The sequence below is a fragment of the Somniosus microcephalus genome, unplaced genomic scaffold (genome assembly GCF_052327205.1).
Source record: "Somniosus microcephalus isolate GS21.2 unplaced genomic scaffold, FLI_Smic_1.0 unresolved_chr1, whole genome shotgun sequence".
Classification (NCBI taxonomy): Eukaryota; Metazoa; Chordata; class Chondrichthyes; order Squaliformes; family Somniosidae; genus Somniosus; species Somniosus microcephalus.
This window is the reverse complement of record NW_028225179.1, coordinates 113,505,790-113,522,032: the sequence shown is the minus strand read 5'-3', so window position 1 is coordinate 113,522,032 and position 16,243 is coordinate 113,505,790. Positions and strand designations below refer to the sequence as shown.

At 44.7% G+C, this 16,243-nt stretch overlaps 1 protein-coding gene across 1 annotated transcript in view; it reads right to left on the bottom strand.

The window, feature by feature from the left end:
- Positions 1-14,543, bottom strand: part of LOC147095719 (uncharacterized) — a 250,160-nt gene extending 235,617 nt beyond the window's left edge. Inside the window, exons 1-3 of the mRNA XM_085974761.1 lie at positions 14,406-14,543; positions 14,267-14,317; positions 12,577-12,636 (exon numbers count right to left, since the gene is read on the bottom strand). Coding sequence (XP_085830887.1) covers positions 12,577-12,636; positions 14,267-14,317; positions 14,406-14,445 — 151 coding nt within the window. The 5' untranslated portion in view covers positions 14,446-14,543. The remainder of the gene's footprint in view (positions 1-12,576; positions 12,637-14,266; positions 14,318-14,405) is intronic.
- Positions 14,544-16,243: the final 1,700 nt, after the last annotated feature.

Here is a 16,243-nt window from a genome sequence, read left to right as displayed (position 1 = left end):
TGGGTTCAGTTTGATGTTAACAATGTGACACCAGTTTCCTCATTAGTGTGGGGTCAGTTTGATGTTAACAATGTGAACCCAGTTTCCCCTTTAGTGTGGGGTCAGTTTGATGTTAACAATGTGACCCCAGTTTCCCCTTTAGTGTGGGGTCAGTTTGATGTTAACAATGTGACCCCAGTTTCTCCTTTAGTGTCGGGTCAGTTTGATGTTAACAATGTGACACCAGTTTCCCCTTTAGTGTGGGGTCAGTTTGATGTTAACAATGTGACCCTAGTTTCCCATTTAGTGTGGGGTCAGTTTGATGTTAACAATGTGACCCCAGTTTCCCCTTTAGTGTGGGGTCAGTTTGATGTTAACAATGTGACCCCAGTTTCCTCATTAGTGTGGGGTCAGTTTGATGTAAACAATGTGACCCCAGTTTCCCCTTTAGTGTGGGGTCAGTTTGATGTTAACAATGTGACCCCAGTTTCCCCTTTAGTGTGGGGTCAATTTGATGTTATCAATGTCACCCCAGTTTCCTCATTAGTGTGGGGTCAGTTTGATGTTAACAATGTGACCCCAGTTTCCTCATTAGTGTGGGGTCAGTTTGATGTTAACAATGTGACCCCAGTTTCCCCATTAGTGTGGGGTCAGTTTGATGTTAACAATGTGACCCCAGTTTCCCCTTTAGTGTGGGGTCAGTTTGATGTTAACAATGTGACCCCAGTTTCTCCTTTAGTGTGGGGTCAGTTTGATGTTAACAATGTGACCCCAGTTTCTCCTTTAGTGTGGGGTCAGTTTGATGTTAACAATGTGACCCCAGTTTCCCCTTTAGTGTCGGGTCAGTTTGATGTTAACAATGTGACCCTAGTTTCTCCTTTAGTGTGGTGTCAGTTTGATGTTAACAATGTGACCCCAGTTTCCCCTTTAGAGTGGTGTGAGTTTGATGTTAACAATGTGACCCTAGTTTCCCATTTAGTGTGGGGTCATTTTGATGTTAACAATGTGACCCCAGTTTCCCCTTTAGTGTGGGGTCAGTTTGATGTTAACAATGTGCCCCCAGTTTCCCATTTAGTGTCGGGTCAGTTTGATGTTAAGAATGTGACCCCAGTTTCCTCATTAGTGTGGGGTCAGTTTGATGTTAACAATGTGACCCTAGTTTCCCATTTAGTGTGGGGTCAGTTTGATGTTAACAGTGTGACCCCAGTTTCCCCTTTAGTTTGGGGTCAGTTTGATGTTAACAATGTGACCCCAGTTTCCCCTTTAGTGTGGGGTCAGTTTGATGTTAACAATGTGACCCCAGTTTCCCCTTTCGTGTGGTGTCAGTTTGATGTTAACAATGTGACCCCAGTTTCCCCTTTTGGTGTGGGGTCAGTTTGATGTTAACAATGTGACCCCAGTTTCTCCTTCAGTGTGGGGTCAGTTTGATGTTAACAATGTGACCTCAGTTTCCCCTTTAGTGTGGTGTCAGTTTGCTGTTAACAATGTGACCCCAGTTTCCCCTTTAGTGTGGGGTCAGTTTGATGTTAACAATGCGACCCTAGTTTCCCCTTTAGTGTTGGGTCAGTTTGATGTTAAGAATGTGACCCCAGTTTCCCCTTTAGTGTGGGGTCAGTTTGATGTTAACAATGTGACCCCAGTTTCCCCTTTAGTGTGGGGTCAGTTTGATGTTAACAATGTGACCCCAGTTTCCTCATTAGTGTTGGGTCAGTTTGATGTTAACAACGTGACCCCAGTTTCCCCTTTAGTGTCGGGTCAGTTTGATGTTAACAATGTGACCCCAGTTTCCCCTTTAGTGTGGGGTCAGTTTGATGTTAACAATGTGACCGCAGTTTCTCCTTTAGTGTCGGGTCTGTTTGATGTTAACAATGTGACCGCAGTTTCCCCTTTCGTGTGGTGTCAGTTTGATGTTAACAATGTGACCACAGTTTCCCCTTTAGTGTGGGGTCAGTTTGATGTTCACAATGTGACCCCAGTTTCCGCTTTAGTGTGGGGTCAGTTTGATGTTAACAATGTGACCGCAGTTTCCCCTTTAGTGAGGGGTCAGTTTGATGTTCACAATGTGACCCCAGTTTCTCCTTTAGTGTAGGGTCAGTTTGATGTTAACAATGTGACCCTTGATTCCCCTTTAGTGTGGGGTCAGTTTGATGTGAACAATGTGACCCCAGTTTCCTCATTAGTGTGGCGTCAGTTTGATGTTAACAATGTGACCCCAGTTTCCCCTTTAGTGTGGGGTCCGTTTGATGTTAACAATGTGACCCCAGTTTCCCCTTTAGTGTGGGGTCAGTTTGATGTTAACAATGTGACCCCAGTTTCCTCATTAGTGTGGGGTCAGTTTGATGTAAACAATGTGACCCCAGTTTCCCCTTTAGTGTGGGCTCAGTTTGATGTTAACAATGTGACCCCAGTTTCCCCTTTAGTGTGGGGTCAATTTGATTTTATCAATGTCACCCCAGTTTCCTCATTAGTGTGGGGTCAGTTTGATGTTAACAATGTGACCCCAGTTTCCTCATTAGTGTGGGGTCAGTTTGATGTTAACAATGTGACCCCAGTTTCCCCATTAGTGTGGGGTCAGTTTGATGTTAACAATGAGACCCCAGTTTCCCCTTTAGTGTGGGGTCAGTTTGATGTTAACAATGTGACCCCAGTTTCTCCTTTAGTGTGGGGTCAGTTTGATGTTAACAATGTGACCCCAGTTTCTCCTTTAGTGTGGGGTCAGTTTGATGTTAACAATGTGACCCCAGTTTCCCCTTTAGTGTCGGGTCAGTTTGATGTTAACAATGTGACCCTAGTTTCTCCTTTAGTGTGGTGTCAGTTTGATGTTAACAATGTGACCCCAGTTTCCCCTTTAGTGTGGGGTCAGTTTGATGTTAACAATGTGACCCCAGTTTCTCCTTTAGTGTGGGGTCAGTTTGATGTTAACAATGTGACCCCAGTTTCCCCTTTAGTGTCGGGTCAGTTTGATGTTAACAATGTGACCCTAGTTTCTCCTTTAGTGTGGTGTCAGTTTGATGTTAACAATGTGATCCTAGTTTCCCATTTAGTGTGGGGTCATTTTGATGTTAACAATGTGACCCCAGTTTCCCCTTTAGTGTGGGGTCAGTTTGATGTTAACAATGTGACCCTAGTTTCACATTTAGCGTGGGGTCAGTTTGATGTTAACAATGTGACCCCAGTTTCTCCTTTAGTGTGGGGTCAGTTTGATGTTAACAATGTGACCCCAGTTTCCCCTTTAGTGTGGTGTGCGTTTGATGTTAACAATGTGACCCTAGTTTCCCATTTAGTGTGGGGTCAGTTTGATGTTAACAATGTGACCCCAGTTTCCCCTTTAGTGTGGGGTCAGTTTGATGTTAACAATGTGCCCCCAGTTTCCCCTTTAGTGTCGGGTCAGTTTGATGTTAACAATGTGACCCCAGTTTCCTCATTAGTGTGGGGTCAGTTTGATGTTAACAATGTGACCCTAGTTTCCCATTTAGTGTGGGGTCAGTTTGATGTTAACAGTGTGACCCCAGTTTCCCCTTTAGTGTGGGGTCAGTTTGATGTTAACAATGTGACCCCTGTTTCCCCTTTAGTTTGGGGTCAGTTTGATGTTAACAATGTGACCCCAGTTTCCCCTTTAGTGTGGGGTCAGTTTGATGTTAACAATGTGACCCCAGTTTCCCCTTTCGTGTGGTGTCAGTTTGATGTTAACAATGTGACCCCAGTTTCCCCTTTTGGTGTGGGGTCAGTTTGATGTTAACAATGTGACCCCAGTTTCTCCTTCAGTGTGGGGTCAGTTTGATGTTAACAATGTGACCTCAGTTTCCCCTTTAGTGTGGTGTCAGTTTGCTGTTAACAATGTGACCCCAGTTTCCCCTTTAGTGTGGGGTCAGTTTGATGTTAACAATGCGACCCTAGTTTCCCCTTTAGTGTTGGGTCAGTTTGATGTTAAGAATGTGACCCCAGTTTCCCCTTTAGTGTGGGGTCAGTTTGATGTTAACAATGTGACCCCAGTTTCCCCTTTAGTGTGGGGTCAGTTTGATGTTAACAATGTGACCCCAGTTTCCTCATTAGTGTGGGGTCAGTTTGATGTTAACAACGTGACCCCAGTTTCCCCTTTAGTGTCGGGTCAGTTTGATGTTAACAATGTGACCCCAGTTTCCCCTTTAGTGTGGGGTCAGTTTGATGTTAACAATGTGACCGCAGTTTCTCCTTTAGTGTCGGGTCTGTTTGATGTTAACAATGTGACCGCAGTTTCCCCTTTCGTGTGGTGTCAGTTTGATGTTAACAATGTGACCGCAGTTTCCCCTTTAGTGTGGGGTCAGTTTGATGTTCACAATGTGACCCCAGTTTCCGCTTTAGTGTGGGGTCAGTTTGATGTTAACAATGTGACCGCAGTTTCCCCTTTAGTGAGGGGTCAGTTTGATGTTCACAATGTGACCCCAGTTTCTCCTTTAGTGTAGGGTCAGTTTGATGTTAACAATGTGACCCTTGATTCCCCTTTAGTGTGGGGTCAGTTTGATGTGAACAATGTGACCCCAGTTTCCTCATTAGTGTGGGGTCAGTTTGATGTTAACAATGTGACCCCAGTTTCCCCTTTAGTGTGGGGTCCGTTTGATGTTAACAATGTGACCCCAGTTTCCCCTTTAGTGTGGGGTCAGTTTGATGTTAACAATGTGATCCGAGTTCCTCTTTAGTGTGGGGTAAGTTTGATGTTAACAATGTGACCCCAGTTTCGCCTTTAGTGTGGGGTCAGTTTGATGTTAACAATGTGACCCCAGTTTCCTCATTAGTGTGGGGTCAGTTTGATGTTAACAATGTGACCCTAGTTTCCCCTTTAGTGTGGGGCCAGTTTGATGTTAACAATGTGACCCCAGTTTCCCCTTTAGTGTGGGGTCAGTTTGATGTTAACAATGTGACCCCAGTTTCCCCTTTAGTGTGGGGTCAGTTTGATGTTAACAATGTGACCCCAGTTTCTCCTTTAGTGTGGGGTCAGTTTGATGTTAACAATGTGACCTCAGTTTCCTCTTTAGTGTGGGGTCAGTTTGATGTTAACAATGTGACCCTTGATTCCCCTTCAGTGTGGGGTCAGTTTGATGGAAACAATGTGACCCCAGTTTCCCCTTTAGTGTGGGGTCAGTTTGATGGAAACAATGTGACCCCAGTTTCCCCTTTAGTGTGGGGTCAGTTTGATGTTAACAATGTGACCCCAGTTTCCCCTTTAGTGTGGGGTCAGTTTGATGTTAACAATGTGACCCCACTTTCCTCATTAGTGTGGGGTCAGTTTGATGTTAACAATGTGACCCCAGTTTCCCCTTTAGTTTGGGGTCAGTTTGATGTTAACAATGTGACCGCAGTTTCCCCTTTAGTGTGGGGTCAGTTTGATGTTCACAATGTGACCCCAGTTTCCGCTTTAGTGTGGGGTCAGTTTGATGTTAACAATGTGACCGCAGTTTCCCCTTTAGTGAGGGGTCAGTTTGATGTTCACAATGTGACCCCAGTTTCTCCTTTAGTGTAGGGTCAGTTTGATGTTAACAATGTGACACCAGTTTCCCCTTTAGTGTGGGGTCAGTTTGATGTTAACAATGTGACCCTAGTTTCCCATTTAGTGTGGGGTCAGTTTGATGTTAACAATGTGACCCCAGTTTCCCCTTTAGTGTGGGGTCAGTTTGATGTTAACAATGTGACCCCAGTTTCCTCATTAGTGTGGGGTCAGTTTGATGTAAACAATGTGACCCCAGTTTCCCCTTTAGTGTGGGGTCAGTTTGATGTTAACAATGTGACCCCAGTTTCCCCTTTAGTGTGGGGTCAATTTGATGTTATCAATGTCACCCCAGTTTCCTCATTAGTGTGGGGTCAGTTTGATGTTAACAATGTGACCCCAGTTTCCTCATTAGTGTGGGGTCAGTTTGATGTTAACAATGTGACCCCAGTTTCCCCATTAGTGTGGGGTCAGTTTGATGTTAACAATGTGACCCCAGTTTCCCCTTTAGTGTGGGGTCAGTTTGATGTTAACAATGTGACCCCAGTTTCTCCTTTAGTGTGGGGTCAGTTTGATGTTAACAATGTGACCCCAGTTTCTCCTTTAGTGTGGGGTCAGTTTGATGTTAACAATGTGACCCCAGTTTCCCCTTTAGTGTCGGGTCAGTTTGATGTTAACAATGTGACCCTAGTTTCTCCTTTAGTGTGGGGTCAGTTTGATGTTAACAATGTGACCCCAGTTTCCCCTTTAGTGTGGGGTCAGTTTGATGTTAACAATGTGACCCTAGTTTCACATTTAGCGTGGGGTCAGTTTGATGTTAACAATGTGACCCCAGTTTCTCCTTTAGTGTGGGGTCAGTTTGATGTTAACAATGTGACCCCAGTTTCCCCTTTAGTGTGGTGTGAGTTTGATGTTAACAATGTGACCCTAGTTTCCCATTTAGTGTGGGGTCAGTTTGATGTTAACAATGTGACCCCAGTTTCCCCTTTAGTGTGGGGTCAGTTTGATGTTAACAATGTGCCCCCAGTTTCCCCTTTAGTGTCGGGTCAGTTTGATGTTAACAATGTGACCCCAGTTTCCTCATTAGTGTGGGGTCAGTTTGATGTTAACAATGTGACCCTAGTTTCCCATTTAGTGTGGGGTCAGTTTGATGTTAACAGTGTGACCCCAGTTTCCCCTTTAGTGTGGGGTCAGTTTGATGTTAACAATGTGACCCCAGTTTCCCCTTTAGTTTGGGGTCAGTTTGATGTTAACAATGTGACCCCAGTTTCCCCTTTAGTGTGGGGTCAGTTTGATGTTAACAATGTGACCCCAGTTTCCCCTTTCGTGTGGTGTCAGTTTGATGTTAACAATGTGACCCCAGTTTCCCCTTTTGGTGTGGGGTCAGTTTGATGTTAACAATGTGACCCCAGTTTCTCCTTCAGTGTGGGGTCAGTTTGATGTTAACAATGTGACCTCAGTTTCCCCTTTAGTGTGGTGTCAGTTTGCTGTTAACAATGTGACCCCAGTTTCCCCTTTAGTGTGGGGTCAGTTTGATGTTAACAATGCGACCCTAGTTTCCCCTTTAGTGTTGGGTCAGTTTGATGTTAAGAATGTGACCCCAGTTTCCCCTTTAGTGTGGGGTCAGTTTGATGTTAACAATGTGACCCCAGTTTCCCCTTTAGTGTGGGATCAGTTTGATGTTAACAATGTGACCCCAGTTTCCTCATTAGTGTGGGGTCAGTTTGATGTTAACAACGTGACCCCAGTTTCCCCTTTAGTGTCGGGTCAGTTTGATGTTCACAATGTGACCCCAGTTTCCCCTTTAGTGTGGGGTCAGTTTGATGTTAACAATGTGACCGCAGTTTCTCCTTTAGTGTCGGGTCTGTTTGATGTTAACAATGTGACCGTAGTTTCCCCTTTCGTGTGGTGTCAGTTTGATGTTAACAATGTGACCGCAGTTTCCCCTTTAGTGTGGGGTCAGTTTGATGTTCACAATGTGACCCCAGTTTCCGCTTTAGTGTGGGGTCAGTTTGATGTTAACAATGTGACCGCAGTTTCCCCTTTAGTGAGGGGTCAGTTTGATGTTCACAATGTGACCCCAGTTTCTCCTTTAGTGTAGGGTCAGTTTGATGTTAACAATGTGACCCTTGATTCCCCTTTAGTGTGGGGTCAGTTTGATGTGAACAATGTGACCCCAGTTTCCTCATTAGTGTGGGGTCAGTTTGATGTTAACAATGTGACCCCAGTTTCCCCTTTAGTGTGGGGTCCGTTTGATGTTAACAATGTGACCCCAGTTTCCCCTTTAGTGTGGGGTCAGTTTGATGTTAACAATGTGACCCCAGTTTCCCCTTTAGTGTGGGGTCAGTTTGATGTTAACAATGTGACCTCAGTTTCCTCTTTAGTGTGGGGTCAGTTTGATGTTAACAATGTGACCTCAGTTTCCTCTTTAGTGTGGGGCCAGTTTGATGTTAAGAATGTGACCCCAGTTTCCCCTTTAGTGTGGGGTCAGTTTGATGTTAACAATGTGACCTCAGTTTCCTCTTTCGTGTGGGGTCAGTTTGATGTTAACAATGTGACCCCAGTTTCCCCTTTAGTGTGGGGTCAGTTTGATGTTAACAATGTGACCTCAGTTTCCTCTTTAGTGTGGGGTCAGTTTGATGTTAACAATGTGACCCTAGTTTCCCCTTTAGTGTGGGGTCAGTTTGATGTTAACAATGTGACCTCAGTTTCCTCTTTAGTGTGGGGTCAGTTTGATGTTAACAATGTGACCCTAGTTTCCCCTTTAGTGTGGGGTCAGTTTGATGTTGACAATGTGACCTCAGTTTCCTCATTAGTGTGGGGTCAGTTTGATGTTAACAATGTGACCCTAGTTTCCCCTTTAGTGTGGGGTCAGTTTGATGTTAACAATGTGACCCCAGTTTCTCCTTTAGTGTGGGGTCAGTTTGATGTTAACAATGTGACCCCAGTTTCCCCTTTAGTGTGGGGTCAGTTTGATGTTAACAATGTGACCCCAGTTTCCCCTTTAGTGTGGGGTCAGTTTGATGTTAACAATGTGACCCCAGTTTCTCCTTTAGTGTCGGGTCAGTTTGAAGTTAACAATGTGACCCCAGTTTCCCCTTTAGTGTGGGGTCAGTTTGATGTTAACAATGTGACCCCAGTTTCCCCTTTAGTGTGGGGTCAGTTTGATGCTAACAATGTGACCCCAGTTTCCCCTTTAGTGTGGGGTCAGTTTGATGTTAACAATGTGACCCCAGTTTCCTCTTTAGTGTGGGGTCAGTTTGATGTTAACAATGTGACCTCAGTTTCCCCTTTAGTGTGGGGTCAGTTTGATGTTAACAATGTGACCTCAGTTTCCTCATTAGTGTGGGGTCAGTTTGATGCTAACAATGTGACCCTAGTTTCCCCTTTAGTGTGGGGTCAGTTTGATGTTAACAATGTGACCTCAGTTTCCTCTTTAGTGTGGGGTCAGTTTGATGTTAACAATGTGACCCTAGTTTCCCCTTTAGTGTGGGGTCAGTTTGATGTTGACAATGTGACCTCAGTTTCCTCATTAGTGTGGGGTCAGTTTGATGTTAACAATGTGACCCTAGTTTCCCCTTTAGTGTGGGGTCAGTTTGATGTTAACAATGTGACCCCAGTTTCCCCTTTAGTGTGGGGTCAGTTTGATGTTAACAATGTGACCACAGTTTCTCCTTTAGTGTCGGGTCAGTTTGATGTTAACAATGTGACCCCAGTTTCCCCTTTAGTGTGGGGTCAGTTTGATGCTAACAATGTGACCCCAGTTTCCCCTTTAGTGTGGGGTCAGTTTGATGTTAACAATGTGACCCCAGTTTCCACTTTAGTGTGGGGTCAGTTTGATGTTAACAATGTGACCTCAGTTTCCCCTTTAGTGTGGGGTCAGTTTGATGTTAACAATGTGACCTCAGTTTCCTCATTAGTGTGGGGTCAGTTTGATGCTAACAATGTGACCCTAGTTTCCCCTTTAGTGTGGGGTCAGTTTGATGTTAACAATGTGACCCCAGTTTCCACTTTAGTGTGGGGTCAGTTTGATGTGAACAATGTGACCCCAGTTTCCCCTTTAGTGTAGGGTCAGATTGATGTTAACAATGTGACCCCAGTTTCCACTTTAGTGTGGGGTCAGTTTGATGTTAACAATGTGACCCCAATTTCCACTTTAGTGTGGGGTCAGTTTGATGTTAACAATGTGACCCCAGTTTCCCCTTTAGTGTGGGGTCAGTTTGATGTTAACAATGTGACCCCAGTTTCCCCATTAGTGTGGGGTCAGTTTGATGTTAACAATGTGACCCCAGTTTCCACTTTAGTGTGGGGTCAGTTTGATGTTAACAATGTGACCCCAGTTTCCACTTTAGTGTGGGGTCAGTTTGATGTTAACAATGTGACCCCAATTTCTCCTTTAGTGTCGGGTCAGTTTGATGTTAACAATGTGACCCCAGTTTCTCCTTTAGTGTGGGGTCAGTTTGATGTTAACAATGTGACCCCAGTTTCTCCTTTAGTGTGGGGTCAGTTTGATGTTAACAATGTGACCCCAGTTTCTCCTTTAGTTTGGGGTCAGTTTGATGTTAACAATGTGACCCCAGTTTCCCCTTTAGTGTGGGGTCAGTTTGATGTTAACAATGTGACCCCAGTTTCTCCTTTAGTGTGGGGTCAGTTTGATGTTAACAATGTGACCCCAGTTTCCCCTTTAGTGTGGGGTCACTTTGATGTTAACAATGTGACCCCAGTTTCTCCTTTAGTGTGGGGTCAGTTTGATGTTAACAATGTGACCCTAGTTTCCCCTTTAGTGTTGGGTCAGTTTGATGTTAACAATGTGACCCTAGTTTCCCCTTTAGTGTGGGGTCAGTTTGATGTTAACAATGTGACCCCAGTTTCCGCTTTAGTGTGGGGTCAGTTTGATGTTAACAATGTGACCCCAGTTTCCCCTTTAGTGTGGGGTCACTTTGATGTTAACAATGTGACCCCAGTTTCCCCTTTAGTGTGGGGTCACTTTGATGTTAACAATGTGACCCCAGTTTCCCCTTTAGTGTGGGGTCACTTTGATGTTAACAATGTGACCCCAGTTTCCCCTTTAGTGTGGGGTCAGTTTGATGTTAACAATGTGACCCCAGTTTCCCCTTTAGTGTGGGGTCACTTTGATGTTAACAATGTGACCCCAGTTTCCCCTTTAGTGTGGGGTCACTTTGATGTTAACAATGTGACCCCTGTTTCTCCTTTAGTGTGGGGTCAGTTTGATGTTAACAATGTGACCCTAGTTTCCCCTTTAGTGTGGGGTCAGTTTGATGTTAACAATGTGACCCCAGTTTCCCCTTTAGTGTGGGGTCACTTTGATGTTAACAATGTGACCCCAGTTTCCCCTTTAGTGTGGGGTCACTTTGATGTTAACAATGTGACCCCAGTTTCCCCTTTAGTGTGGGGTCACTTTGATGTTAACAATGTGACCCCAGTTTCCCCTTTAGTGTGGGGTCACTTTGATGTTAACAATGTGACCCCAGTTTCCCCTTTAGTGTGGGGTCACTTTGATGTTAACAATGTGACCCCAGTTTCTCCTTTAGTGTGGGGTCAGTTTGATGTTAACAATATGACCCCAGTTTCCCCTTTAGTGTGGGGTCACTTTGATGTTAACAATGTGACCCCAGTTTCCCCTTTAGTGTGGGGTCACTTTGATGTTAACAATGTGACCCCAGTTTCTCCTTTAGTGTGGGGTAAGTTTGATGTTAACAATGTGACCCTAGTTTCCCCTTTAGTGTGGGGTCAGTTTGATGTTAACAATGTGACCCCAGTTTCCCCTTTAGTGTGGGGTCAGTTTGATGTTAACATTGTGACCCCAGTTTCCCCTTTAGTGTGGGGTCAGTTTGATGTTAACAATGTGACCCCAGTTTCCCCTTTAGTGTGGGGTCAGTTTGATGTTAACAATGTGACCCCAGTTTCCCCTTTAGTGTGGGGTCAGTTTGAAGTTAACAATGTGACCCCAGTTTCCTCATTAGTGTGGGGTCAGTTTGATGTTAACAATGTGACCCCAGTTTCTCCTTTAATGTGGGGTCAGTTTGATGTTAACAATGTGACCCCAGTTTCCCCTTTAGTGTGGGGTCAGTTTGATGTTAACAATGTGACCCCAGTTTCCCCTTTAGTGTGGGGTCAGTTTGATGTTAACAATGTGACCCCAGTTTCCCCTTTAGTGTGGGGTCAGTTTGATGTTAACAATGTGACCCCAGTTTCCCCTTTAGTGTGGGGTCAGTTTGAAGTTAACAATGTGACCCCAGTTTCCACTTTAGTGTGGGGTCAGTTTGATGTTGACAATGTGACCCCAGTTTCCTTTAGTGTGGTGTCAGTTTGATGTTAGCAATGTGACCCCAGTTTCCCCTTTAGTGTGGTGTCAGTTTGATGTTAGCAATGTGACCCCAGTTTCCCCTTTCTCTAGTTCATTATTTCATCCATTACTATCATAAAGCTGATTTTTAATGCGCAGTTATTTACCATCTATTTAATATAGCGATACATGCTGGCATTTGATTGGAAATCGAACAGTTGGTTTAAGTGATCAGTTTTGTCCAATTCTCTTCGTCATAGGATGTAGTTTAACATGCGACGTAACATACGAACGATGACGGACAGGAACAGACCCTTCGGTCCATTCGTTCTACCCCACACAATTGTGATACCCTGTGTATCTGCTATCTGGTGACTATCCGTTTCGAAAAAACCCTGTTCCAGATCTCAAAGTAATGCAGCAGTCAAGTTACATTACCTTAACCTTCACAGGAGGGTCCCATCCCCTCACAACAAGGTATCTCAGCTGAACATCATTCTGACTGCCCTAGTCTCACCATCTGCACTGTTCACGCTAGTTGGTTTAGCAGTGCTAGTTGACTGGCGGATTTTTAAAAAATGGGATTGAGTCTGATTCCAGCGGAGAATCTCACGGTCAGGCGGCAGGACAAATTTTCATCTCATTATCCTGGGCTCCGTTTAATGTCGGGTCCCAAAGAGTTATGCGACCCCGTATCCCTCCTCTGTGGCCATTGTGAGTGGTTCTGCTGAATCAAGAGCGCTCCCGATCTCACTCTTGCAGCAGTTCCTCAACTGAGACTAACCTACAACTATGAGACGAACAAAGCAGAACACTTAAAAATATTTACTTGCGGAAGTTGATATGGAACACGCCTTCCACGCTTCCAACTGGGCTGCAGTTACACACTCTGTGAATACGAACAGATTGTTAGAGTGAGACATGGGATATCTGCAAATGCGAGTTCAGATCCAAACATTGATATCCATGGACCATAATTTAAGAGATAATCCAGGATATATTCTACAGCAGTGAAGACCTTCAATTGTGTTTAAGTCTACAGACTCGCATTTAGGGTTGGTAAATTTGACAAAGCAATGATGCTTAACAGAGGCAGAAGTGGGCTAATCCCTGCCTCAAAATAGCCCATTGAGCAATATTGAAACGGCGATTTCTGGGCTATATCTAGAATTGGTGTTGTAGTTCCAGAAGCCAATTCTACCTAATGCTTCACTTTTTTTAGAAATTCGATTCTCTGCATTGCCCAGCATTCGCTCAATGGGGTGAAAGCTCTTGCCCACTGCCAGGCACGGAGAGCTGTGAATATTCTCCCAGCGCTAAATATGACCACATCACAAACCTCCTGGCTTTATTTTAGTTTGCTTTAATTTGGCGCAGTTTGCAGGGAAGTGCAGGTTTCAAAGTCTGGCAGTTGGAATATGAACGGATTTGAATCCACACGGCCAACTCCCACGCGGTGGCTCCAAAGAGCTTTATCTGAATTGAGTGCAGCCTGCCGCTTGAACCCGCGACTGTCTGACTCGGAGCTGGAGGACCGCACAGTGAGCAAGATGGGCGCTCTGCTGGTCATATCAATTGATACCGTCCGGTGGGTAATTACAGATTCAAATTACTTCCTGTGTAACTCTGTATCAGATCTTTCTTCGGCAGCACCTCCCGAACCCGCAACCTCCACCACCTAGAAGGACAAGGGCAGCAGGCGTGTGGGAACACCACCACCTCCAAGTTCCCATCCCGACTTTGGACATATATTGGCCATTCCTTCATTGTCACTGGGTCAAAATCCAGGAACTACCTCCCTAAAAATGTCAGCCTGTGGCTCAGTGGGTAGCACTCTTGCCTCTGAGTCAGAAGGGTGTGGGTTCATAGTCCCAGATAACTGAGCACATAATCTAGGCTGACTCTCCCAGTGCAGTGCTGAGGGAGTGCTGCACTGTCGGAGGTGCCATCTTTCAGATGAGATGTTAAAACCTCTCTCAGGTGGACCTAAAAGATCCCATGGCACTATTTTGAAGAAGAGCAGGGGAGTTCTCCCCGGTGTCCTGGTCAATATTTATCCCTCAATCAATATAACAAAAACAGATTATCTGGTCATTATCTCATTGCTGTTGGTGGGAGCTTGCTGTGCACACATTGGCTGCCAAATTTCCAACATGACAACAGTGACTACGCTTCAAAAGTACTTCATTGGCTGTAAAGCACTTTGGGACGTCTGGTGGTCGTGAAAGGTGCTATAGAAATGCAAGTCTTTCCTTTAACAGCACTGTGGGAGCACCTTCACCACACGGACTGCAGCGGTTCAAGAAGGCGGCTCACCACCACCTTCTCAAGGGCAACTAGGGACAGGCAATAAATGCCAGCCTTGTCAGCGAAGCCCATATCCCAACCAGCATGTTGCACACTACTGGTGTGGACCAATTTCACCCCCTCCTAACCTGCAGCGAGTCTGTCCCGATTCAACTCATCGCTTTGCTCTTAAAATAGGTTTATTTGTTAAAGTCACGATTGCTCGCAATTACCTTGCACCTCTTTTGTGAAAATGATCAGGTCCATGGTGTTGATGGCACTAGCTGTGAATAAAGCGACAAAGTTAGACTTTCTGTGCAGTGGTACGATCAAAAAAAAGGAATTCGGGCAGATTGGATCAACTTAACTCACCAGCGGGAATCAGAAAGACAATGAAGAAAATGCTTGCCATGTCTAGAAAGCTGGAGTAACACAACGTCCTATTTTAGATCGGCGAGTTCCTGACTGCTCTGTACTGTTGCAGACGTTTCCTGTAAGTGCGCTGGCATCTTTTATACATTTACCACACCTCCGTATTTAAACCTATAGCGTGCGATTGGATGTCAACCCGTTCTGCAAGTTTGAGAAGCACACAGGGCAGAGGTGAAATTGTTGGTTAATTCGCTGCTTTTATTTTTATCTGTAGTTGCTCACGATTGTGTAAGTGACTCCGTGGGTAACACCCTCCCCTCTGAGCTAGAAGGTGGTGGGTTTGAGTCCCACTCCAGAGACTGGAGCACAGAATCCAGACTGACACTCCCAGTGCAGTGCTGAGGGAGTGCTGCACTGTCGGTGGTGCCGTCTTTCGGATGAGATGTTAAACCGAGGCCCCGTCTGCTCTCAGGTGGATGTAAATAGATCGCATTGCATGATTTCGAAGAAGAGCAGGGGAATTTTCTGTGGTGTCCTGGAGCCAATATTTATCCTTCAACCAACACCTAAAAACAGATTATCTGGCCATTAACACATTGCTGTTTGTGGGAGCTTGCTGTGCCCAAACTGGCTGCTGTGTTTTCTACATCAGTAACTGCACTTCAAAAAGTGCTTCCTTGGCTGTAAAGTGCTTTGGGACAACCTGAATTGTGAAAGGTGCTATATAAATACAAATCTTTCTCTCTATTTGACAAGAGTGCATCAGGGCACTTATCACAGATGGCTCTGTGTTTTGATTGATTTTGTTATAATGCTTCAGAATAAAAAGTGGTAAACATACTTAAAAATTTCCTTAACAAATATCCACTGTTATTCGGTGCAAAACTTTGCAGTCTTTGGGATAGAAATTCATCGTGGGCACAGTTCTGGTCACCATATTATAAAAAGGATAGAGGCACTTGAGAGGGTGCAGAGAAGATTTACAAGGATGATACCAGAAATGCGAGGGTATACATATCAGGAAAGGATGAACAGGCTGTGTCTCTTTTCTCTTGAAAAAGGAAGGCTGAGTGGTGACCTAATAGAACTCTTTAAAATTATGATAAATGTTGATAGAGTGGACACAGAGAGAATGTTTCCACTTGTGGGGAAGAGCATAATTAGAGACAATCAATATAAGATAGTCACCAAGAAATCCACTTGGGAATTCAGAAGAAACTTCTTTACCCAGAGAGTGGTGAGAATGTGGAACTCGCTACCACAGGGAGTGGTTGAAGCGAATAGTATGGAAGCATTTAAGGGGAGGCTGGACAAGCATATGAGGGAGAAGGGAATAGAGGATTATGTTGATAGATTTAGATGAGGAAAGATGGGAGGAGGCTCGTGTGAAGCATAAACGCCGGCATGGACTGGTTGGGCTGAATGGCCTGTTTCTGTGCTGCATATCCTCTGTAATTCACTTGAGCAAAATGGGTTGTATGATATTGGGCGCCTGTTATACCCGCTGCCCAACATTCAGTTTCTTTGACCGCAATAGAATTGAATATCGGGCATATTATGTCCGTGTATAATTGAGACACGGACTGCAGGAGTTGATTATAACAGGTCTTTACTGAATGGAGACAACCTGGAACTGAAACTACAGAAGCCTGCTAGGGCCTTTTATACAGGGGTGGTCACTGCCGGTACTGCAGTCTAAGACCAGTTATTCCCTTAAAGGTACATACACAACAGGGCAGGTGTAAGAAAAGGGTTAATACTGATTTTCTTTCATGTTAAATTCTTTCATTTCTGGCTTTTCTAGCTGAGTGAGTTTCTCCTCTTGTGTTTCTGTTAGC